The sequence below is a fragment of the Rhinoderma darwinii genome, chromosome 1 (genome assembly GCF_050947455.1).
Source record: "Rhinoderma darwinii isolate aRhiDar2 chromosome 1, aRhiDar2.hap1, whole genome shotgun sequence".
NCBI lineage: Eukaryota > Metazoa > Chordata > Amphibia > Anura > Rhinodermatidae > Rhinoderma > Rhinoderma darwinii.
Window position 1 is genome coordinate 41631603 of NC_134687.1, and position 26898 is coordinate 41658500.

A 26898-nucleotide genomic window follows, 5' to 3' on the forward strand; every position below is an offset into this window, starting at 1 on the left:
AAAAAACGATATAAATTTTGTTTTGGCCACATTTTATTGACCGATTTTAGATTAAAGTTAACACCTAGTTTTAACCGCATGGTGAACGCCGAAAAAATGACTCCCACCCCTTCCCCACCCAAAAAAAGAGGTATTGCGTTTTTTCTTTTCCATTCCATACCGTTAACACTACAACTAGTCCTGCAGAAAACAAGCCCTTGTATGACGGTTAATCCCTTGGTGACCACCAATACGCCTTTTCACGGCGGTCACTAAGGGGCCTTAGGCTAGGCTGTCGACCTATTCACGGCAGCCCAGTCGAAGTGCTGCACGGGTGTCTAATGACAGCCGGGCTCCTGCTCCAATGGCCGCGATCGAAGTTCACCTCGATCTCGGACGTTTAACCCGTTAAATGCCGTGGTCAATAGCGAACGCGGCATTTAACTTGTCTACAGAGGGAGGGAGCTCCCTGGCTTAACCGTCGGCGGCCTGCAAATGCAATTGCGTGCCTTTGATGGGTTGCCATGGTAGCCGGGGGCCTGATAAAGGCCCCCAGGTCTGCCCACGACCTATGCCTATTAGGATGTTCCAGAGGCACATCCTAATTGCCTGTCAGACTTACACTGACAGGCAATAATGCTTTGGTATACGAAGTATACCAGAGCATTATAGCAGCGATCTAAAGATCGCATAGTAAAGTCCCCTAGTGGGACTAAAAAAAGTAAGTCATGTGAAATAAAAGTTAATAACTACAGTAAAAAAAAAAAAAAAGTTTTATTTAGCAAGTGTACAAAATAAATAGAAGTACACCTGTATGGTATCGCCACAACCATAATGATCCAAACAACGTTAATATGTAATTTAAACCGCAAGGTGAACACCGCAAAAAAACAATGGCAAAATTGCTATTTTTTTTCCATTGCCCCAAAAATTCATAATAAAAGTTAATCAGTAAGTCCCATGTACCCCAAAACAGTACCAATCAAAACTATGTCTCGTCCCGCAAACAACAAGCCCTCATATCACTACATTGACGGAAAAATTAAATTACGGCTCTTGGAAAGCGACAATGAAGAAAGCAAATACATTTAGTTCAAAAGTTTTTATTGTGCAAAAGTGGTAAAACTTAAAAAACCTCTTAATATGTGGTATCTCCGTAATCGTACCAACCCATAAAATAAAGGTAACGTTATTTACGCCGCACAGTGAACAGCGTGAATTTAAAACGCATAGAACAATGGCGGAATTTCAGGGTTTTTTTTCTATTCCCACCCCAAAAAAAAGTTTATAAAAGTTAATCCAAAAACTATATGTACCCCAAAATAGTGCCATTAAACTGTAGAACTAATCCCGCAAAAAACAAATCCTCATACAGCTATGTCGACGGAAGAATAAAAAAGTTATAGCTCTTTGAACGCGACTATAGAAAAATGAAAAAAATAGCTTGGTCATTAGGGCCTAAAATAGGCTGGTCACTAAGGGGTTAACGAAAAAAACCATGGCTTTTGTAAGGCAGGGAGGGGAATAATTGAATGGCTACAGCTCAAAGGTATTATCCAGGGATAAAATATTCACCAATATATTTCTTGAAATTAGTTGACTAAATTGCTTATGCTGCCGAAGATGCGCCGATCTCCCGTTTCATCACGGAGATCACGATCACATCTAAGTTCATCAATTTACATGTGATCATTATTATTGTGATCCTGTGTCTTAGAAACACAGGGCCCGTTCCCAGCCGAGCTTCAGTTCAGCTCATAGCAAACATTACAGCTTTTATCGTAAAATCGAAATTAAAAAAAAAAATTTTTTGTAAGGGCGTACAAGTTTAAGTAGCCAATAAAAGATCCATTTACATTGCCACAGAATGGTTGGTTTTTTTTTCTTACAAAAGAAAATGTACCTCTCCTGTGTGGAACTTCTCCTGCTTATGTCTGTAAGTATTTCATCACTTGACATTGTTAACTTTTTAGAAAATTTGCTCCAGAGTAAACATTCGGTTGCTGCTGTTTCCCTTTTCTAAATATTGTTACAAATGTAGACAGTGGCTTGGTTGGCATCTCACATTCAATATACTGGCTTCTAAATTGCTCATGGCTAATTAGTCTGGAACTGGTGAAAAACCGGACAAATTGACGGCTGGTACTTTTGGAAGTGTTTGGTCTGTGTCACTGACGTGGATGACGTGTAACCTTCATAAGAACCATGTCCAGGGGGCACACGACAACTACCAGTACTGTCACCTATCCCGGCAGCTACATGAAATCTCAATAAATCTCTCCCCTCACTCTTCATTGTTGTTTTAAATGCGTCATAGTAATCCTGTGAAGAGTTGATACCTGGCAAGAAGGTTGATGGTTCCAAATTTCATGTGACTTTCCAACAGAAACAAAAAATCTGCCCATTTTATCTAATTTGTGTTTTTTTTATTGTATGCTACTATGCTGTTTTGTCCAAGAAATTGTCTGGCAGTCCGGGATATCTGTGGAATTTGTCTGGCAGTCTGGGATATCTGTGGAAATTGTCTGGCTGTCCGGGATATCTGTGGAAATTGTCTGCCTGTCCGGGATATCTGTAGAAATTGTCTGGCTGTCCGGGATATCTGTGGAAATTGTCTGGCTGTCCGGGATATCTGTGGAAATTGTCTGGCTGTCCGGGATATCTGTGGAAATTGTCTGGCTGTCCGGGATATCTGTGGAAATTGTCTGGCTGTCCGGGATATCTGTGGAAATTGTCTGGCTGTCCGGGATATCTGTGGAAATTGTCTGGCTGTCCGGGATATCTGTAGAAATTGTCTGGCTGTCCGGGATATCTGTAGAAATTGTCTGGCTGTCCGGGATATCTGTAGAAATTGTCTGGCTGTCCGGGATATCTGTAGAAATTGTCTGGCTGTCCGGGATATCTGTGGAAATTGTCTGGCTGTCCGGGATATCTGTGGAAATTGTCTGGCTGTCCGGGATATCTGTAGAAATTGTCTGGCTGTCCGGGATATCTGTGGAAATTGTCTGGCTGTCCGGGATATCTGTGGAAATTGTCTGGCTGTCCGGGATATCTGTAGAAATTGTCTGGCTGTCCGGGATATCTGTGGAAATTGTCAATTTAACGGTTGATTTAATAATTTATTATTTTCTCCCATAAATGTAGCAAAGTCTGACACATCTGCCACCCCACTCTCCGCATCAGGATACATTTAAACCCACAACGATAACTTTTCCATGTTACGTTGTAATCCATAGACTATGGGTGACTATGAGATTAAGCATAGGAAAAGTGAAGACAGTGTAGTTGTAGATGGGTACCAGCTTGTGTTTCTTGGCCTTGAAAAAGTTGCAGCAAAAACTATAGATAAAGAAACAAATGATGCAGCACCAAGACTTGGGGGGGGGGGGGGTTTATCAGTGGTTCTAGAGTTTGTCTGCATTGGACAAACCATCAATGCAGTGAGTATTAAGAACCACAACTTATTGTGTGGCATCTTTTGACTTTGGACTTTCTAAGGCTTTCTTCACATCTGCGTTGTAGGCTCCGTTAGGGGCCTCCTTCACAGAACCGGTCAAAAATGCTGGACAATCTAGCGCAGCAATCTTCGCTATTTTTTCCGCTAAGATAACGGACACCATGGTGGAAACCCGATAGAAAGCATTAAAGTCAATGGATTCCGTCAGGCGCAATGGTGTCCGTCATGCAACTGATCTTATTTCCGTTGTTCTTCTCTTATGACGGAACAAAGCGACTAAAATACCGAACACAGATGTGAACGAAGCCTAAGTGGTTGAGGTTGTTTGATGTGTAATGTATTGTGAGTAGCTATGTCTTGTTTTATGGGGCATAGTATCTCTACCACATCTAGGGCAATAAAGGACATATATATATTTTTTATTTCTCATTGAGCATAACTTGATGTTGCCTAATTAAATTCTTAAAGGGGTTGTCCAGGACTAGAAGAACATGGCTGATTTCTTTCAAAAACAGTGCCGTACCTGTCCATGGGTTGTATCTGGTATCACAGTTCTGCTCCGTTAAAGTGAATGGGGCTGAGCTGCAAAACCACATACAACCTGTGGACAAGTGTGGCGCTGTTTTTGGAAGAGAGCAGCCATATTTATCTAATCCTGTAATTTCCCTTTTAGCGATCATTCGAGATATGTGATCTCATAGCTTACAAGAACCGCTTCATATTGAATTAAATGGTCTTGATCGAGCCTTAGATACTTGTCGGTCAGCACGTACATTTGCATCTATTCTTCCCAATTGTTGGCCATTAATCGGTTACACACTCTTCAATGAACCGACTGCCGACCAATAATCTGTGAAAAAAAGGGGCTAAGAGGGGTAAATATTAGGTTTTGTCTGTGTATGGTTCGATTTTGTTTTTTATTCGTCAAACCATTGGACATCCGTAGATGTTTTTGAGTTTGTTTTTTTTTAAATGTTTTTTTATTATATTTTATGTATTTTAACTGAATTTTTTTGTTTTCTGTTCTGATCAAGAAGCCCGGGTCTGTGGAGATTTCTTCCCTCTCTCCAGTCATCACAATGCCTCCTAATAGGTTTTGGCTCTGCTCTGCACTTCTTGAGATCTTTACGATGTGCAACAATGCATGTTATCTCGGGTCCCATTCATGTCTTGTTTTTTTCCTTCTCTGGTATTTTAGTGACACAAAACAGAAACTGAACAAGGTAGCAGTTTTGATGATGAGATTACGGCTAGCCCGGCTGGCTGTCTCCGGACTCTAAACTACACCTCTCTCCGCACATGGCCACCCTTATCCCATTGTTTAGATGTTGCTCAACCTGGTGAGTTTTAGGTTACGGGATCAATTGCTCTGTGCAACCCTGGTTTAAAAACCAAACTTTTGTCTGGGAAATGTGAGCCCAGTGCCTGTGCCCCGAGAGACAAATCATTTGGAAATGAGACAGTTGTCATTGTGATACAGCGAATTTTCTTTTGTGAATTAGCAGAGAGAACACAGTCTAATTGACCAAGAAAACACATCGCAATTACCGCTTCCGCGCCGTCTTAACTTTTTTTTTTTTTAATTGGAGACTCTCGTATAACTGCTGGATTTCAATTAGAGCGAAGAAAACCTGATTGATGTTTTCTGTTAACCATAAGGCCGGGTTCACACGTAGCGTAAATACTGTGAGTTTTCCGCAATGTATTTTATTGCGGAAAATCCACAGCATAATACTGTAGCAGCATAAAATACGCGCCAACAAAACGTTTATAAACTGACCTGCAGTGCGTTTTTTTTTTTTTTTTTTTAATCCGCAGCATGTGGAATGGAATTTATGCTGCGAAAATCGCTGCTTTCCTGTTTGGGGGTTTTCCCCATTGTATTCAATAGGGTGGTAGAACCCGCAACAAATGGCAGATGTTGCGATTTTTGAGGCGGAAAAGCTGATTCTGCCCCAAAGATCGCAACTCAAAAATCTCATACTTACTCAGATCCCTGTGCTCCTGCGTCCAGCCCGGCCTTCGGGGATGATGTTTCATCCCATGAGACTGCTACAGCCCATCACAGGAGGATGGGCAGCTGGACTGCTGAGGGATGCGTTGCCATGGTTATGGGTAATCAGACACTTTTTGACTTTTTTTTTTTTTTTCCCTTTTTACGTGCGGTTTTCCACAGCAGACTTTCTGGATTTTTCCTCTGGAATTCCTTGCGGCGTCCAGGGCGAATACGCTGTGTAGTTTTACGCAGTGTATCCACACTGTGTGGACCCAGCCTATATATGACCGCGGTTGCGTGCGGTTTTCCCATGAATAGCCGTTGTTCGTCAGTATTTGAGCTTCACCTGTGATGGCTGCTGAATCGTGGAAATTTGCAGATTTTGCATAAACCTGAAGGGTACTTTCATATGTGCCGTTTTTAAGCCACAACCAAGAGCAGATTCAAGTAAAATCTTTCCTTAAGGCTGGATTCACACGAGCGTGTGCTTTTTTTCGCACGCAAAAATGCGGCATTTTGCCTGCGCAAAAAGGCACTTAACAGCTCCGTGTGTCAGCCCTGTATGATTCGCGGCTGCGTGCTTTTCGCGCAGCCGCCATCATTATGACACTCAGTTTGGATGTTTGTAAACAGAAAAGCACGTGGTGCTTTTCTGTTTTCATTCATTATTTTGACTGCAGTTGCGCGAATCACGCTTGTCCCACGGAAGTGCTTCCGTGTGACATGCGTGGTTTTCACGCACCCATTGACTTGGGTGCGTGATGTGCGAAAAACGCTCCAAGAACGGACATGTCGGGACTTTTACGCAGCGGTCTAACGCTTCTTAAAAATCACGCAATTGTCTGCACGACCCCATAGACTCATATAGGTCCGTGCGACGCGCATGAAAATCACGCGCGTTGCACGGACGTATATCCCGTTCGTCTGACTAAGCCCTAAGGCTGTGTTCACACGTTGTGGTTCAGTGCGTCTGAAACCACGCCAAAATGCAAGTTGGCACGGTTTTCAAATTGAATGAACCTAAAAGAAGTTTAATTGTAGTCGGCTGCATCGTAGCAATACTACGTGGCCATTGGCCACCAAACCGGTTTTAGGGTGTATTCACACGTGCAGACTTTAATCTTTTTTTTTTTTTGTTGTTTTTTTTAAGTACAAACCATATGTTCATCATAAAAGGAGAGCATGTATAAAGTACAAACTACTACCACTTCTCTTATTTGAGTCCACTCCTGGTTTTGGATTCAAACACTGCACAAAAAACCTAAATAAAATCTGATCAAAACCTGCACGTATGAATACACCCTTAGCTAAACACATTTTGAAAAGTGTGCTGTCTTGCTAGTTGGCATGGTTTTGGCCACACCGAGGCCGCTATGCGTGTAGACTGCCAAAGGACCCAGACATATTTTTTTCCTCCCTTTACGATCCCTACCTGGCAATGGCTTAGAAAAAACCTGCTGTGGTCTAAAGGCACTTTTACATGGATGGGCCGGTGCACCATCTTCAAAATGAATGCACTTCCAAGAGTCCTCTATCTCTTCCAGACCCTTCCCATTGCTATACCTATTAAATTTTTTAAAGCGGTCAACTCTCTCCAGATTTCTTTTATTTGGAACGGTAAAACCCCTCGACTTTCACGCACGCTCCTATGTCGATCTAGGGAATCAGGAGGGCTAGCACTCCCTGACGTCCGCTCTTATTATACTGCATCCCATCTTGCTCGAGTGGTGGATTGGTGTAAACACGAAGGTTTTAAACCATGGGTGGGCCTGGAACAGAGTTTCTCATCTATACCCCTACAGGCTATCCCTTGGCTACATCGTAACCAACTCAAACACCTCCGTCTTCACCCCACTATAGGCCCAACACTGTTGTGCTGCTCCCTTCTCTCAGTTCGGTCATCCCTCCTCCCGGTTCACTCCTCAGTGTATCCTATACTGGGCAACCCCTCTTTTACCACCGGTATGACGGACCCAGTCTTCCGCTCATGGCAGACCTCGGGATGGTTTCGAGCAGCCCAATTTCTGAACGGCAATAATTGGCTATCCATGGCGGACATGGCCCAGGTCCCTGACCTCCCGCCGCTAGGGCATTGGCGTTCTCTCAAACTACGTCACTTTTGCTCTTCTATTTCACCCCCTACTTCCTACCAAAGGGACGGGACTCCTCTAGAGGTCCTTTGTACTGGCTCTGAATTAGCTAGACACACACTGTCCACATTATACAAGCTTCTCATAGACCCCCCCCCCCCGGATCTCCCCCTCCCTGTCTATCTTTCTAAATGGGAAACGGATCTGGGTATCTCCTTCTCCCCCACACAAAGCCAACGTAAGACCTCGATTTGTTCAAGATATCAAGAAGCGGGCTTTAAACTGTTGTCTCGTTGGTACAGGACCCCAGCTCGATTGCACCACATCTTTCCTACAGCATCCCCTTTGTGCTGGAGATGTGGGCAGGACAATGGTACCCTCCTCCACACCTTCTGGTCATGCACCCTTCTTACCCTGTTTTGGGAAGGCATAAAACGAGTGATAACTGAGGTCACAGGCACAGATATAAACTTGGACGCGGCCCTCTTCCTTCTTCATCACTGCGATGTCCCTGTGAATATATATAAGCGCACCCTGCTTCACTTTTCAGTGATGGCAGCCCGTCATTGTATCCCATTACGATGGAAAGACCCTTCTCCTCCTACATTGTCCCTCTGGGTTTCACAGGTGAACGACATTATGCATATGGAGGACTTGACCTCCGTTATCTACGACTCAAGCACCAAGTTCTGTCAGACATGGGCTTCATGGATTGTTTTTCAGGACTCAGACTCCTACAAAGACATTATACGAGATCCGCATACCCCTAGGCAACCTGACTAGCTCACTTTGCCAATGGGATGTAGTGGAGGACCCAATCCCCCCCCTCCCCTCTTGCATATTCTCCCCTGTTCTTCTTCTCCCCTGTTCTTCTCCCCCCCCCCCCCCCCCTTGGCTTTCCTCTTCTGTTCTGCTCTTTCTCTCTTGGTCCTTCAGTGTGGACTTCATGATCCGGACCTCCGTGTCGGAGGCTTGTTCTTATTCAGAATACTTCCCTAGATGGGAATGATAGCTTTTATTATTTCAGCTAATATGTATGTGAAGGCTGACTTTACTTTCTATAGTGGTTTCTGTACTTTTTCTGTATTTTGTCATTTGTATGCTGTATGTTGTAAAATGGACCTTTTCGGTCATCAAAATAAAGAATTTAAAAAAAAAAAAAAAACTGCTTAAGGGTATGTGAACACATAGTGTTTTCAGCTGTTTTTCGGGCCGTAAACGTCTTGAAAAACGGCTGAAAAATCTGAAGCAGAACGGGGCATTTTTTTACGCCTCGTTTTCCAAAAACGGCACGTAAAAAGATGCCCGCGAAAAAGAAGTGCATCTCCCTTCTTGGGACGTTTTTGAAGCCGATTTTCATTGACTCAATAGAAAAACAGCTCCAAAAACGCAACGAAAAACGCGAGTCGCTAAAAAGTCTGAAAATCAGGAGCTATTTTCCCTTGAAAACCGCTTCGTATTTTCAGACTTTTTTTTTAGTAAGCGTGTGAACTAAAAATTACGTGAGAACCTGGCGGTTTAAATGCGTTTTATGCCGTAAACTGGAAGACCGTGCCATTTTTCCGCAATTCAAAGGCTGGGTGATTAACCCTGTGGGAGCTGTAAGGCTGGCGCTATACCAAGACTTTTGTCTTGTAGTGAGCAATAAATCGCTGTCCAAACAAATTCATTGAGTACCTTGAAAGTGTACCTCGCTCACTACATAACCAGTCTAAAGGGGGTTTTACACTGGGCAATTCTCAGGCAGACAAGCGTTCATAGAACGTTCATTGCCGATAAATGCGCTGTAGAAATAGGGCAGCGATCAGCGGATGAACGAGCAACGATCATCTGCTGATCGTATTGTTTTCAAAAAGTAAAATATCGTTGTCGGCAGCACATCTCCCTGTGTAAACATTATGATAACGTATGGGGACAAGAGATCGGAGTAACGACCGCTCCTCCCCATCCATAGCTCCGTGTGACAGGAGCAAATGAGCGCTGATCAACGATGTCTCATTGATTGGCGCTCGCTGCACCGGCCGCTTATTGGCCGGTGTAAAAGGGCCTTACGTCTAGCCCCGGCCTTACAGCTCCCACAGGGGTTGGCACCCAGATTTCCCGTTCTCTTTAATGGCAAATATGCCTAGTTAGCTGTAGTTTCATTGTATAACTAAATACAGCTAGTGTTTTTTTTTTGTAAATCTAAACACGTGACAGGAAGGGGGCAAACACGAAAAGATGTGCACCATGAAAAAATCATTTGTGGGAAATATCGGCAATTGTATTGCGCCACTTGCACTTTTTTCAGATAATCATAAACTAAGGGTCCAAGCACACGTTTCGTTTGAGGCGCGCTGAACTGCATAGAAAATTATCATTTGAAAAACGCATATGTTTTTACCACGGTTTGGTGTGGTTTTCAAGGCCGGTGCGTTTTTTATTGCAACCGCATAAAAAAAATATGCACCAAACTGCGGTAAACACACACATGCGGTTTTTCAATGCGGTTGTTACAACACCTCAACCGCAACGTATGAATGCACTTTTAATAATATGATTATAGCATTTACCACTAATGACTGATAAAAAAAAAAGCTTAACCCCTTCCCAACCACCCCACGTAGATTAACGGGCTACAGAGCTGGTCCTTGTGCCTGCATCCCGTTAATCTACGTGTGCTCCTAACAGAGCACACAGACGCTCCCCGCAGCCCGGCATCTCCCAGTACAGGCTGCTACTAGCAGCCTTAGTACTGGGGGAAAGCATCGGGTCTGATCACAGCGGTGATTCGAACCGATTAACCCCTTAATTGCGGCAGTCAATAGTGACTGCCGCATTTAAGTTATGGCAACATCGGCACCCCGCTATGCGATTGCGGGGGCCGATTGTTGCGGGGGGCGATTGCTATGGCAACCGGAAGCCTAACAAAGGCTTCGGGTCTGCCATTTATTGAAGGCGATTACGTCCTGCCGGAGGCAGTACCTAATATGCCTCCTTGTCAGTGTGAAACTGACAGGTAGAATACCCTGCAATACATAAGTATTGCAGGGTATTCTAACAACAATCCAACAATTGGATCTTCAAGTCCATAGAAGGACTAAAAAAAACAAAACGTAAAAATGTCAAAATAATAAAATTAAAAAATTGCCTTTTTTCCCTTATAAAGTCCTTGATTGGAAAAAAATAAATAAACTATGCAGAATTGGTATCGCTGCGTCCGTAACGGCCTGAACTATAAACATATAATGTAATTTATCCCGCACGGTGACCGCCATAAAAGAATCATTAAAAAACTATACTGGAATCACTATTTTTAGTCCCTTCAGCTCCCAAATAATTTTCATAAATAGGGATCAAAAAGTCGCATGTACCCAAAAATTGTACCAATAAAAACTACAGTTTGTTCCGCAAAAAAAAAAGTTGTGGCTCTTAGAATATGGCGACACAAAAACGACAATTTTTTTTTAAAACCGTGATTTTATCGTGCAAACACCGTAAAACATAAAAAAAAAACTATATACATATGGTATCACCGTAATCGCATCGACCCGCAGAATAAATTAAATGTAATTTATAGCGCACGGTGAACGCCGTAAAAAAAAAGAATAAAAAAACAATAGAAGTTTTGACGGCCTAATTCAGCAAAAAACCTATGGGATCAAAATGCTCACTATACCCCTAGACAAATTCTTTTTAGGGCTGTAGTTTCCCAAATGGGGTCACTTCTGGGGGTTGTCCTCTGTTTTGGTCCCTCAGGGGCTTTGCAAATGCGACATGACACCCGAAAACCAATTGAGTAAACTTGAGCTCCAAAAGCCAAATGTCGCTCCTTCGCTACTGAGCCCTGACGTGTGTCCAAACAGCCGTTTATTACCACATATGGGGTATTGCCGTAATCGGGAGAAATTGCTTTACAAATCTTGGGGTGCTTTTTCTTCTTTATTGCTTTTATTGGAAAAAAATTTAGATTTTCATTTTTACGGGCTAATTCCACATAATTCAGCAAAAAACCTGTTGGGTTAAAATGCTCACTACACCCCTTGATGAATTCCTTGAGGGATGTAGCTTGCCAAATGGTGTCTTTTTGGAGGTGTTTCCACTGGTTTGGCCCCACGAAACCTCTTCAAACCTGACATGGTGCCTAAAATATATTCTAATAAAAAGGAGGCCCCAAAATCCACTAGGTGCTCCTTTGGTTCTGAGGCCTGTGGTTCAGTCCATTAGCGCACTAGGGCCACATGTGGGATATTTCTAAAAACTGCACAATCCAGGTAATATATATTGAGTTGCGTTTCTCAGGTAAAACCTTCTGTTACACAGAAAAAAAATGGATTAAAATGGATTTTCCGACAAAAAAAAATAATTTGTAAATGTCACCTCTACTTTGCTTTAATTCCTGTGAAATACCTAAAGGGTTAAGAAACTTTCTAAATGCTGTATTGAATACTTTGAGGGGTGCAGTTTTTAAAATTGGGTGACTTAAGGGGGTTTCTATATATAAGGCCCTCAAAGCCACTTCAGAACTTAACTGGTAGCTATAAAAATATGTTTTGATAATTTTCTTGAAAATGTGAGAAAAGCCTTGTAACGTCCTAGGAAAATAAAATATTTCAGAAAACAATGCAAATATAAAGTAGACATATGGAATATGTGAAATAGTAATACCACACAAAATAGTTACTGTCTGTCTTACAAGCAGATACATTTAAAATTAGAAAAATCATAATTTTTGCAAATTTTCTTTACATTTTGGTATTTTTCACAAATAAGCAATTAATTAATTGACCAAATTTTTCCACTAGCATAAAGTACAATATGTCACGAGAAAACAATCTCAGAATCGCTTAGATAGGCAAAAGCATTCCAGAGTTATTACCACATAAAGTGACACATGTCAGATTTGAAAAAATGGGGCTGGTCCTGAAGGCCAAAATGAGCTTGGTCCTGAAAGGGTTAACGCAAAAACAGCTATTCGCTGTAAAACCGCATGCGGTTTGGCTATGGGGCACTCTACCGCTATGTGTATGGGCACCCTAAAGTGATGTTCACACAGGTTGGATACACAGCGAAAAAGTCAACCACGTTACCGATCCAGGACCCGCAGGGAATTTCGTCCGAAAGACTGCAACAAATGAAACAAAAAAAGGCCAGTCTCCTCCCGTGCCGTTGCCATAGAAACGTGTCCCCCCTGATCCTCACATCTGATATCCGGGCATCTGGTCTCCAACAGTACGGAGAACATCCGAGGGGACAAGGAGCCGTCATTATGGCAACACCAGGGGAGGTTCGTATGGACTTTTATTTTCCGCAGCAAAAAGCGCAACATTAGAATTTTTTTGCAGAATTTCATTTCCCCATTGAGCTTAATAGGGAAAACTTGCAACTAAAATATTATTCCGCAGCATAAATTGACATGCTCCGGATTAAAAATCTGCACCGCAGGTCAATTTATGAACGTTTTCGCTGCAGATTTTTTTTTCTGCAGCGTGTAGATGAGATTTGTTTCAATCTCATCCAATTTGCTGCTTCTTAAATATGCTGCAGATTTTCCATCCGCAAATCTGGACAGAAGATCCTAAGCAAATCCACTATGTACATTTTTCAGATTAAGGCCCGATGCACACGAACGTGTTTTTGCGTCCGCAATTCCCCCGAAAATCCACGGGAGAATTGCGGACCCATTCATTTCTATGGGCCCATACACACTATCCGTGTTTTCACGGGTCCCCGCATGTCCGCAAATCCGTGCCGCACAAACTCAGGACATGTCTTATTACGGCCCGCAAATTCGATGCGGACATGCCCATAGAAGTCAATGGGCCCATGGAAAATGCGGGTACATCTCCGTGTGTCAACCGCAGTTTGCGGATTTGCGGAAGTGTTGCTAGGCGACGACCGGGAATGAGTTCTGTCGTCGTCCTGTTTTACCTAGGCTTTTTTTTTTTTTTATCTGCACTTTCCGGATTACATACGGATGAACTGCGGAGGACATTTCACGGAACACAGTCCTGGAATTTGCGGACCAGAAAAACACTACGGTAGTGTGCATGAGGCCTAAGTGAAGATTCTGTCTCCCTCCCTGATTGATCAAGTCAAGATTATGTTCCCCTGCTTCCTCAGTGACATTGGGGGGGATCTATCAAGCTGTCTTATAGTAAGAATGTCCTTTTGTTGCCCATAGCAACCCCACAGCTTTTATATATTAACCCCTTAACGAACTATGACGAAAATATACGTCATAGAGCGGGAGGGTGATGTTTGGCGCAGGCTGAGCTCACTCAATACACGTCAGCTGTGTATTACAGCTGACACACTTCTCTAACGGCCAGGAACGGCGATTGTCCTGTTCCTGGCTGTTTAACTTGTTTAAACCGTTATGAGTGGGGCGGCCTCCTCCAACAGCCCAGAGCCCCCCGCAGCGCGATCGGGGGGGCGCCGATGGTTGTCATGGCAGCCTGGGGGCCTAATAAAGGCCCCCAGATCTGCCTTTTGTCTGCCTCTGCTAAGGCTGTAAAAATGACTATATACTGCAATACATTTGTGTCACAGTTTATTGTACCAGCGATCTAACTATCGCTGGTTAAGTCTCCAAGGGTGGCTAATAAATACATTTTTAAAATGTGTGGAAAAAAAAAGTAACAAATCGTTATCGTCGCGTTCGTAAAATTCTGAACTATTACAATATACCATTATTTAACTTGCACTGTGAAAGGCGTAAAAAAAATTATTAACACCCGAATCATTGTTTTTTGGTCACCTTAGCCATAAAAAAATCAAATAAAAAGTGATCAAAAAATTGTATGCACCAATAAAAACTACAACTCCTCCCGCAAAAAATAAGCCCTCACACCGCTGTATTGATGGAAAAAGAAAAAAGTTATGGCTCTTGGAAGGCGGGAGTGAAATGCTAAAGCATAAAAATCGCTGGGTCGTAAAAGGGTTAATGAGCTCAGGTAAAATGAAAGCTGAGCTCTGATTGGTTGATATGGGCAACAAAGGAGGTTCTTACTATATGACCGCTTGATAAATCTCTCCCATTAATTGCAATTTATTGTTTCCCTTAAATTAAAATGGATGGACATTTCTCTGAGGAGACGCTCCAGCCTATTATATCTGGCACGAATAAAACCCATGTCATCGAATTCATGGAACAGCGCTAATTACTGCAAACAATCTGGACTGCGAAAACTGCCACCAACCTCTGCGTTGGATCGCTCGGCGCCAATGTTCTGCTAGATATTCTCGGAAGTGTATGTACAAGAACGGTGCGTCATCATGGGGATCCATCAGAAAGGGCTCTGTCTTTGAAAAGTCGCACTTCTCTCTGAAAAAGTGGCTACATATTACTTAGGCTTCGTTCACATCTGGGTCGGGACTCCGTTCATGAGTTCTGTTGAAGCTTCCCGTCAGGGGAACCCATGAACGGAACTCTGACTGAAAGAAACGGTAACCATAGGTTTCCGTTTGCATCACCATTGATTTCAATAGTGACGTATCCGGTGCAAATGGTTTCCACTTGTCACCGTTGTGCAAGGGTTCCGTCGTTTTGACAGAATCAATAGCGTAGTCGACTGCGCTATTCTTTCCGTCAAGACGTCTGAACCCTTAAACAATGGTGACAAGTGGAAACCATTCGCACCGGATCCGTCACCATTGACTGGAAGAAACGGTAACCATAGGTTTCCATTTGCATCACCACGGATTTCAGGGTTCTGTTCATGGGTTCCCCTGACGGGAAGCTCTGACGGGACCCATGAACGGAGTCCCGACCCAGATGTGAATGAAGCCTTGTCTTTGATAAACAAGCTGCACGACTGACTGGAATATCCGAACACGGGGGACATAATCTTCATTTGATCCAACTTTTCTACTATATTAAGTGATGACATATCCTATCACTTAGTGATTGCTGGGGGTCCGACTGCCAGGACCCTCAAATGAAGGTGCCGCAACTCTGCGCAATGCTCCTTCACTGATGTTTCCCTGCACAGCGATGCTCCCCCTATCTACTGTGCAGGGAACTGCAACACAGCCCATTTACTTCATGGTCCCTTCTAATTCCTTTAATCCAGACTCTGGTAATCCTGAAAATTGATAATCAGACCCTTGTTATTAGCACAACTGCAGATTTTAACAAGACCGAAGAGTGAACCGATTAGGGAACTTCCTTGAGTGAATCGGTGCGTTCCCATGTTTGTTTGTTTTTGTCACTGTTTTTGCCACAATTTTCAGAATTGCAGCAAATCTGGGTCATTTGTAAAAACTACCCAATTTTTTCAGAAAATCACAGATTACGGCAACAAAAAATGTCTTATTTAAATGCACCCGAACTAAATGATGGCAGTAGATTTTGTATTCATTTTATTTTTGGTTCTTTACCCTGACAAGTGAGTTTCATACAATTTCTATGGTTTTTGATAATCCAGAATATATGCCAATCCATCACTTATCCGGTCCCATTGATGCTGGATTGAAGGTTACTGTACTGGGTGTTCCTGCAGGCCTCCTATAGTAGGTCAAGATATAAGAATTAGGTCCAAACTACGGTGTTGGCTCTGCTACATCTATAGAAATGTTGACTGTGTTTGGCGTACTTTATAGGTATAATGTTTATTGTCCTGGTCCCTGAGCTCTTACCCCTGGGATCTCTTGTCTGCCGTTCCCGATTCTTTCCTATTTCTAATAAATGATTTTCTAGTCACATGCTTCTGGTTAAAGCTGCAGGGGGGTGTCAGGATTTACTTCTGTTATTAGATTTTACTCCTGCTACAAATCAGACATCTTGAATAAATGAAGATGGTAAAAAGCGCCGGTAATAAAAAGTCAGATCTCGCTCCATCTTCTAAACGTCCACTTCAATATCTAGTGAAAGATGAAAGAGACCTCTCCGGGATTGGCTCTGGCCTGACTTTAAAGCTGCCCGCTGGAAACCTTGGCGGCTTTCATTATCTTTTATTCTCCAGTGTGTTCTTGAACAGCATGTTGTGGTTATTTTTCTCAAAAATAAGTTCTATAGGTAATCCAGCATATTGGGAGTGTATGGAGACGTCCGATCATAATACCATCTTTGTATTTCCCAGACGTTCCCGTTTCAGGATGAACTTGACGTTGAATCTTTCATTTTTCAGCGCCTATTGATAAAAAAAATAAAAAAAATTTATTGAATCTGATCGATTAGTTTTGAGCTCCTTCTCCGTGTTTTCCTTGCACTCGTTTTGATAAATTGTACGGCTCCATAGCAATATTGTCACAGTCTCTTAAAAACAGCAATGTGTAGAAGCTGCTACTGCTAGTCTTATGCTTAATGCTCTGCTGCCATCTTGTGGTCATTTTTTCAAGCTCTTTCTTCAGGTTTGCTTTGCGTGCATTTATTTTTTGGTTTCTTTATCCTTTTATTATAACTTTTTTTTATATTCTTTTTTTCCATTGATGTAGTTGAGGGCTTTTTTTTTTTTTTTTTATTTATTTTTTGCGGGATTTGTATTTTTCAATGACCCCTGTTTAGGCTACGCATAACTCATTGATTAAATTTTTTTTTTTTGGGGGGGGGGTGGTGCATACACAAACTGCATATTCACCGATTTAGTATTTTTGCTCTTTAAATATATTGTGCGTCATAAATAACGTGTTTATTGTATGGGTCGATATAATTGCGGCAACACCAAATCCGTTTTTTATGTCTTACTACATTTGCACAATAATAGCAAATTTCATGGAAAATAAATATTTTTTCGGAATTCAAAGAGCCGTAGCTTTTTTTAAAAAAAAAATATTTTCATTGAGTCAGGGCTTGTGCGGACGAGTCGTAGTTTTTAATAGAATTATTTTGGGTACATGTACATTATTGGTGAACTTTTCTTTAATTATTTTGGGTGGGGGAAATGGAAGAAAAAGCAATTCTGTTTTTTGTTTTGTTTTTTTACAGCATTCACCTTGTGGTTTAAATAATGTGTTAGTTATAATACGGATATTACAATTAAACTGACCGGTAATCTATGGCCTTATAAGCATATAACTGTTGCAAGTCCCCGACTGCCATGGCAAACTATCGGCGTTGTGTGATCGGGCTGACTCAAGCACCTTAGATGGTTGTTATGAACCACAGCATCTAAGGGGTCAAACTGCCAGGACTGGAGCGATCTCCGATCCCAGGAATTGCGGGGGGAGCACGAGTGTGTAATACATCCCTGCTCCTGCTGCTGATCGATCGCTGATTCGATGATGAAAATGTATGTCACGGTCCAGATATTCGCACCTGACCATGACGTAACTTTTGTCACGGGTCGTTAAAGGATAGTAATTTGTTTCCCACCATGATCATTGCTGGGTTACTCTCCTTGTGAAGTCAAAACTACACTACAAAACAGGTCTTTTAAATAAGTCCATAAAATGGCCTTGAATACCGGTTTAACGGCACATGCGGGGCATGGCGTCCGTCCTAAAATGGCGCAGAACTTCTAAGGCCCTGTTCAGAGTTTTTTTGCAGGCAATTTTGAGGCAGATTTTGACCAGCATGCACTTTCCTGCCGCAGTTTTTGCGGCATTTTTCAACAGCGCCCATTGAGCACAGCGGGCCAATAACGCAGCAAATGTTTTCTCTGCCTCCCATTGATTTCAATGTGAGGTCAGAGTTGGAACCGAGAACATGCTGATTTTTGTTACCGCAAGCGGCTAAAAGTCGCTGCGGGAACAAACTCCTCCGCCTCCTATTGAAATCAATGGGAGCCGGGTTTGGCCGTTTCTTGCTGCTGATTCTGACGCAGTTTCCGCGTAAAAATCAGCGTTAAACTCTGTCTGAACTGGGCCTTAGAGTGTATATTGATAGCTTTTTTTTTTTCTCCTCGTTTCCTACACATTTGTGGTGTTAAAATCCTACGTGAAGTAGCCACCCACTATTCCAGAGACGCTGCACGCCTGTATGCTGGCTGCTTTTATGTATACAATATGTAGTGGACAAAAGATGTTGATGTAGCAGAGCTGAATTTTTGCAAGAAAAACTGATGAAAACCTGAATTTTTTGGGGAGATTTTCCAGTGTTCGTCACGACAGTCAGAAGAGATGACACGGCTCGATCTCTACGTCTCCCGGCATGTGAAGAATATATATATTCTGCTAGTCACATTTACATGACTGTGATTTGCCTTTCCTGTATTTTTTTGGTCTTTTATTTTCTGTTTCCTTTTTCTATTCAGATTAATAACATTGGAAAGTTGAAAGATTTCCTCCTGGAGCACAGGAAGGATTATATTAACGCCTGCAGGTCAGTGTACATTGTGTGTCCTACATGTATGTGTATTTATGGATGTCACTTCTAAGTATTATATATATATATATATATAGTGTGTGTGTTGTTTTAATGGCCGTCACACGGACGTATACTATGGTTGTCTGAATTCAGCCTAAGGCTACATCCAGACGAGTGTGTCCTATTTGCGCACGTCAAGAACGCAACGTTTTTCCTACATTTCTTGTGTGTTGCGTATTGGCATCCGTGTGCTTTGCGCGTTGCATGCGTTTTTACGTTTTTATTACGTCTGTGCAAACCCTTCATTTTTTATTTTTTTTTTACATTTATTTCTCCTTTTCTATATATTTGTTGCGTGAAACACGGACCGCGCACAGATGTCGTCCATGTGCTGTCCATGGTTTTCACGCACCCATAGACTTCAATAGACGACTAGGTGCGTGAAAAACAACACAAGTGTGAATGATCCCTTAAATTGCATGGGTCCGTGTGCCGGTAGTCATTTCAACGCACAGCAGACAGAAGAGTATTACGCTCGTCTGAATTTTGCCCTTACTAGTTTCCCTTGTATTGGTGTTTTTTCCATCTTTACCTTCCCTTCTTTCCTTTTTAGTAATATACACCCACTACAGAATCCACATGTGGCGACCGTGGTTTGCAACTTATTTCTATCCAGAACGTGCCCTTTTGGCCATTAATATCTTTTATGTTCAGACTTGTTAATATTGGATATTTATGTAGCTTGTTTACGTGTCTTCATTTTATACTTGACTTTCAATTCTCCAGCAAAGGTAAGCAGTAAAGAAAGAGAGAGCTCCTTTCTTGTTGTCAGGTCAGTTTTAATACATGAGGCAAATCACGTCTCTGTTGTATTGTCTGTGGCTGTGCTAAAAGACCCTTGATCCAGCAGAGGGGCAAAGACGGGGGGCATTCTGATGACAATGACCTTAAAGGGGTTTTCCAGGATTAGAAGAAATAGGATCTGCTTTATTTCCAGAAACAGCGCCACGTCTGTCCGTGGGCTGTGTCTGGTATTGCAGTTCTGTCCCATTCACTTTGCTAGAAACAGAAATGACTAAATACGATTTTTGACAGGTGACTTTTGTTCTATGGTTCAGGCGTAATTCCTTTTAATAAAAAAATAAATAAAAATGTTAATTTCTCATCTGTCCTAAGGATCAAGGGGTTATGGGTTTACCTGATCTGCTTACATTCTATTGGCCGGCTAATCTTTCATAGAACTTAAGTTGGTACTACCATAGGGTCAGCTTGAGCGGGCCTCTCTATACCGTTATTGCTGTGGTTGAGGAAAATTGACAGACCTGGTGGGTTGGCGCCTCTTTCCATGTCGTCGGGGACTCTACAATTTTGGCATAAACATGCTTCTAGTCTGGGGCTGACTTTTTTTTTTTTTTCTTTTCAAGTCCATTGACGCTGATTTTCAATAAATTACATTTCCCGGTGGGAATATGGAGATCCAATATTTTAGACCTTTTCCTTTTGAAAGCTCCCCATTTACGTCACTCTCTTCCTTCCCGGGAGGCAGGTCTAGGGGAGCCCGGCTACAATATGCACAACTTTCCAGTTACAGTCCTACTGTTGGTCACAGGTTGCTTGTGATCTTACCCAATTTGAGTATTTGTGTTTACCAACCTCCCCATTTGGTGTCTCTTCTCTATGGACTGCTTCTTTGGGGTGGTGGATCATTGCCGCCCCTGCCGTTTGTGACTGCATGGGAAAGGGAGTTGGGGCCTTTCTTCTTCCCCATGATACGGTCGAAGGCCTTTGTCTTGACATATAAGTCCTCCATATCTTGTAGGCTCCAAGAAAAGAATTTTAATATATTAACACACAGGTACCGAACACTGCCGTCCTCCATTCCATTTTCCTAAATTGCTCTGAATTAGGTTTGAGGTGCGGTTTGGAGGTTGGCAATATTTCTCACGTGTGGGGGAATGCACACCTGCAATGGGATAAACAGGAGTATGGAATGACATTTTTTTTTTATGCTCCTCACAAGGGCTACGTGAGGATAGTAAGGATGGAGGTTGTTGCCGTGGTATATCGTATACGGCCGGACTGTTGACGCAATCATGGCCCAAAATATATTAAAGCAGAAAAAGAGAAGCTTGATCCAGCGCTGGGTTTAAAAGGAAGTAATCCAGCTTTATTCCAAATATATTATAAAGTCCATATACAAAGGGGTGGATGCATCAGATAGCAGGCCTACGCGTTTCACACAAATCACTTGTCCTTACTCATGGCGTGTTGCATGTACTTCAAGATACAGCCTGCATTTATAGCCAGTGGGTTCGTCAAAAAGAAACTCCCACATCCAATGGCAGGGTCAAAGGTTACTCATGAGTGACCACAGCAGAGTGAATACATTTCATAAAATCTATATATTTGAGAGAAAAGATGACACGAGACCAGGCTTTATATGCTCAAAATCCTTCTCTGGCGTTCATTCGTCAAACAATTACAATAATATCTTTGGAAGTAGGAGCAGCTTGATTCCAATCGTTTACAATGCGACGTTAATTTGGATTTGATTTAACCAATAGCCTATAATGTCAATATGTTTTGTCCTGAGCCAATCACGGGCTCAGGAGGCGTTTCAAATGTAATACTAGGAGTTCCCAAAATATACCACGTCTTAGATGCTTGAAGTCAGACTACCCCCTCCCTTATATTAAATTAAACTCTTCTCCAAGGCTAAGAGTCAGACTGACCCCCTCCCTTAGGCCTTATTTACACGAGAGTTGCGCACCTCGGACGTGAAAAATGGCAGTTTTTCACACCCGAGGTGCATCTGTGCTTTTGCGCTGCGGGACGCGATGTAACGTATCCCCCATAGACGAGAGTCTATGGAGAGATGCGTGAAGTGTGGAAAAATAGGACACGTCCTATTTTCCCACGGACCCTTTACATGGTCCGTTGAAACAACGGCTGTGTGAACGGCCATATTGAATTACAAAGGTCATTCTCTAAAGCCCTGTTCACACAGTTTTTTCAGGCAGAAAATTCTGCCTGTAAAAATCAGCTCTGGTCTTTTTGAAGTGGTTTTGCACCACAGGCTTTTTTTTGCTGCGTTTATTTACCTCTGTCTTCAACAGGCAAAGGAAAAAACTGCGAGTGTTTTTCGCCATAAAACGCGTCAGACGCTGTGCCTTTTCACGGCATTGTTTTTTTCAGTCTCTCATTTGACTTATTCATCTCAAAATGGCTCCTTCAGGCCACAAGATGGATTCTAACTATCCAAAATGGGCACCACCTTACAAGATGGAGTCCACGCAAAATGGAATCATTTAAACATTTTTTAATCCCTTTCACACGGACGATCCTCCGTTGAAGCTCCTTTCGAAGCGTCAGAACGTTACAAATGTGCAACCTTGTTTTTCCCTCATCACGGACAAAAATGCAGAGGAGCATCGAGCAGTTTTATGCAATTAAATTTTGCGTAAGACTTGTAAAAACTGCTTCAGAAAACAGTTTTTTGCCGCAGAAAACTTAGTCGGAATCGGCGCCAAAAAAGTCCGAAACTGCTTCCCATTGATTTCAATAGGAGGCGGAGGAGTTTTTTTTTCTGCTTCTGACCTCCCATTGAAATCAATGAGAGGCAGAAAAAGGGTTTCTCACTGGGTTTTTTTCCCATTAAGCGAAATGGCCGAAAATCGCCGCAAAGACGCGGCGTGAAACTGAAGGCAGGTCACAATCTGCCTCAAAATTACAAATAAATCTCTGTGTGAACAGGGCCTTTAGAGATGCTGAAAATCGCATACGGGGAAGCTGCTTTTCAGCCCAAATTTTCAGATGGCACAAAGCCTTCAAGATGGAAGGGAAACCCTTGAGGATGAACCGCGCTCAGGGCGTCCTGCAACGTCAGCGGATGTTCTCAATGCTTCCCAGGCTCGATACCAACATTTTTCGAGTGTGCCCGGACATTGCCAAAACGTGGATCCTCCACCGTGACAATGCGCCAAGTCTTGCATCATTCGCTGTGGGTTTTTGGCACAAGAAAAACATCCCTACCCTTCCTCACCCACCCTATAGTCCTGACTTGGCACCTTGTGACTTATTTTTTATTTTGGGTGGAAAAAAAGAAAACTCACAAGAAAGGACACCAATTTGGTACTGTTGAAAACGTCCAGTCATCCGTGACGAGGGCTCTGAACGACCTCTCACATGAAGACTTCCAGCGCTGCTACGAAGAATGGCGGGGTCGCTGGAGTTGTTGTGTTCAGTCCCAGGTGATCGGGCCGAATTGTATGGTTTTTGAATAAAAACATTTTTTTTGGAAATCATTCTCATTACTTTTTGGACGCACCTCGTACACGACCGTAAAATCCTGAAGAATTCATCTAGCAGGTTATTTAAGGTGAACGGGATAAAAAAAATCTGATGAATCGCTTTTTCCTATATTCAAGCTGCAAAATTAAATAATGTAACATACACAGTCATTTATTTATTTATTTTTTACCCCCCCCCCCAATACACGCAGAAAAAAATTAAAGCCTCACATAGCCACGTCAATTAAAAAATAAGAGTATTTAAGTTCATAACGAAGATGTGATCGTTGTTAGCTGGATCCTGTATGTCAGAGACGCACTGACCCGATCTCAGCCGAGCCGTCAGTTCTTTTGACCTGACAAAATCGACTGAGAAAGACAGACAGATCATTTTAAAAGTTGTTGAAAAACACACAAAACGTTGTTAAATTTTTTTTTTTAAGAAAAATTCCTTTCAAAGGTGTTCTTTGCCTTTAAATTGTGGCAAAAGTGGATCATGTTTAGAGAATCCGCTTCATTTAGGGACTGGCTAGTCCTTCACTAAACTTGATAGTGGGCTGTTTAACTAATCCCTTTCATCAACTTAATTTCGTTTTTTGGTTTTTTTTTCTCTTTTTTTTTGTTTTCCCCATCCACTTTTCCCACTTCCCATTTTGTCTTATCTGTTGATATGCACTACATGGACAAAAGTATTGGGACATCTACACATTACACCTACAGGAGCTTTTATGACATCCCATTCTACATCCATAGGCATTAATATGGAGTCGGTCCCTCTTTTGCAGCTAACACAGCTTCCACTCTTCTGGGAAGGCTTTCTACAAGATTTTGCAGTGTTTCTCTGGGAATTTTTGCCCAATCACCCAGAAGAGCATTTGTGAGGTCAGACACTGATGTTGGAGGAGTCGGCCTGGCTCAAAATTTCTGGAAAAGGGCCGAACCCCAAACTGTCCACAAAGTTGGAAGCTGCAATTGTCCAAAAGTTCCTGGTATGCTGAAGCATTAAGATTTCCCTTCACTGGAAATTAAGGGACCCAGGCCAACCCCTGAAAAACAACCCCATAGCATTATCCCTCCTCCACCAAACTTTACAGTTGGCACAATGCAGTCAGGAAGGAAACATTCTACTGGCATTCACCAAACCCACTCATCCATCAGACTGTCCATCACTCCACAGAACACGTTTCCACTGGTCCAGAGTCCTGTGGCGGCTGCTTTACACCTCTCCATCCGATACTTGGCATTGTGCTTGGTGATGTAAGGCTGGCATGCAGCTGCTCGGCCATTGGACCAATGCCAGGGCACCGTTTTTGTGCTGATCATGCCAGAGAAGGTTTGGACTCTGCAGTTATTGAATCAACTGGTGACTTTTATATACTATGCGTCTCCGCATTCGGCGACCCCGCTCTGTAAGTTTACGTGGTCTGACGCTTCGTGGCTGAGTTGATGTGGTCCCTAAACACTTCCACTTTGTAATAATATTACTCACAGGTGCATATCTCGGAGCGAAGAGATTTCACAAACTGATTTGTTACAACGGTGGCGTCCTGATACAAGACCACGCAGGAATTCAAGTAGCTCTTTGGAACAACCCATTCTATCACAAATAGCGAGGTGCTGGATTTACGCAATGGATTTACGCTGAATTCAAAGATTGAGGGGAGGGGTGTCCCAATACTTTTTGTCCATGTTGTGTTTGTTTTATTTCTTTTGAACAAAAATGTTTTTCTTTGTTAATGTGAAATACATGGAATTTGGCGCTCATTAAAAAAAAAAAAGAACATGGCAATCATATATCCACAAAGTAGCAAGAAATGTATGAATTATTAAAAAAAAAATTTCATTAAAAGTTATTGAACGAGAATAAAAAGAGATCTGTCCTGTGGATTTGTAGGCTCCGTTCCTCTGTAAACTGTTCAGTCATGATACAGACTTGATAATTTGTCACTGAGTTTTACGTACAAATCCATCCTAGCGTAAAGCCCGAAAAACTAGAGCGTTATCCCATTTACCACACGCATTGCTTCTTCTGCCTACTGCACATGCTACCTCTGTCCAACAGAGGGCGCTGTGGTACTATTAATATAATTCTATGCGGTAACTAAAAGACACTGTCATCTTTTCTAGACCATTGAATTCCTGTTCTCACCCTTAATGTTCCGCTACACAACACTTTTGCTAGGTTATCAAACATTATTTGTGTGTGTTAAAATTTTTACTCTTTTCAAATTCCCTTAAATCTTCTGGGTCCTCATTGGTCTTACTGATTTACTACGGTTTATAAAGTGTTTGCGAAGGTACAAACAGGCCATGTTCAGATGTGTCCTACGAAGTTCAGTACAATACAAAACCCCATTCACACGTGAAGGCAGATTTTCACACTGGCCGCATGCCTGTTATGTTGTGGATTTGCCACAATTTGTTTTGCTGCAGATTTTTCTCTTTGCAATGCGTGAAATCTTTGACAAATCCGCGATAAAATCTGTATGTAACGCATGCAGATGTTTCGCAATCGAACGGCAAGATCCATGGCAGAAATAATTCTCTACCACAGGATGGACATTAAAACACCATGGACGTTGAAGTCAGAGAAAGTCTATTCAAAATGAGATGTTTGTTGGTCTTGGATCCAAGCCAAATTTTTTTTCCAATCCATGAGAGTAGTAAGAGATTAATTCGAGAGGATTGGGTATACCCGGAAAAGCCTTTGACCATTCCAGGTGAACTTTAAAGAATGCTTCCAATTTGACGAAGATCAGATAAAGTCCTGGATATAGGTACCAAACAATTATATCCAAGTTGCCAGAGTATGGAAAATGACCATGCTTCCATTTAAGTACTCGCTAAAAGAAAGCCCCAATGGATACGAAGGCTGAGAGCCTGCTCAAAAAGTCTTGGGAAACCTCGGCTGCCTTATTAAACCACAACATTGCCTCTACGTTCCTGGCTCGTTCCGTGTTTATATGGCTGGGGCAGCTGGAAATCCATCTGAGAGAAGGTACACACAGAAGAAATATGGTCACCTCTTCTTCAGAAGGCAACTGGCATCTTCGCGAATGTATCAGCAGAATTTGTACGTGTTACTGCTAGGTCCTCTGTCTTAGACTGTGTTCACATCAGCGTTGGGTTCCGTCAGACCTTTCCCTTGGAGGAACCCATGAGTGGAAGGCAAACGGAAATCATAGCCTCCGTTTGCATTACCATTGATTGCAATGGTGAAGCTGCCGCTGAAAATTGTTTCCGTTTGTCTGCGTTCCGTAAGGGTTCCATTTTTTTGGGGGGTAACAAAAGCGCAGTCGGCGACACTATTGCTTCCGCAAAAAAACGTAAACCTTACAGAACAGACTGAAACCATTTACAACGGAAGAATTACCATTACTATCAATGGTAATGCGAACGGATGCTATGGTTTCCCTTTCTGTTCTTGGGTTCCTCCGACGGAAAGGTCTAGCGGAACCCATGAATGTAAGGCCTGATTTACACGAGCGTGTGCGTTTTGCACATGCAAAATGCACTTAACAGCTGCGTGTCATCAGCGTATTTTCGCGCAGCCGCCATCATTATGACACTCCATTTGGATGTTTGTAAACCGAAAAGCACGTGGTGCTTTTCTGTTTACATTCAGAGTTTGACAGCTGTTGCGCAAATCACGCACTTCGCACGGAAGTGCTTCCGTGCAACCTGCGTGGTTTTCATGCACCCATTGAATTCAATGGGTGCGTGATGCACGGAAAAACGGCGAAATATAGAATATGTCGTGAGTTTTACGCAGCGGACTCACGCTGCGCAAAACTCACGGACTGTCTGCACTGCCCCATAGACTAATATAGGTGAGTACGACACGCGTGAAAAGCACGCGC

At 42.5% G+C, this 26898-nt stretch overlaps 1 protein-coding gene across 2 annotated transcripts in view; it reads left to right on the plus strand.

Annotated features, from left to right (window-relative positions):
* Nucleotides 1-26898, plus strand: part of STX18 (syntaxin 18) — a 141801-nt gene that overhangs the window by 60811 nt on the left and 54092 nt on the right. For both annotated transcript variants that reach the window (XM_075858031.1, XM_075858023.1), the window contains exon 2: nucleotides 18697-18764. In XM_075858031.1, the coding sequence (XP_075714146.1) occupies nucleotides 18697-18764 (68 nt within the window). The remainder of the gene's footprint in view (nucleotides 1-18696; nucleotides 18765-26898) is intronic.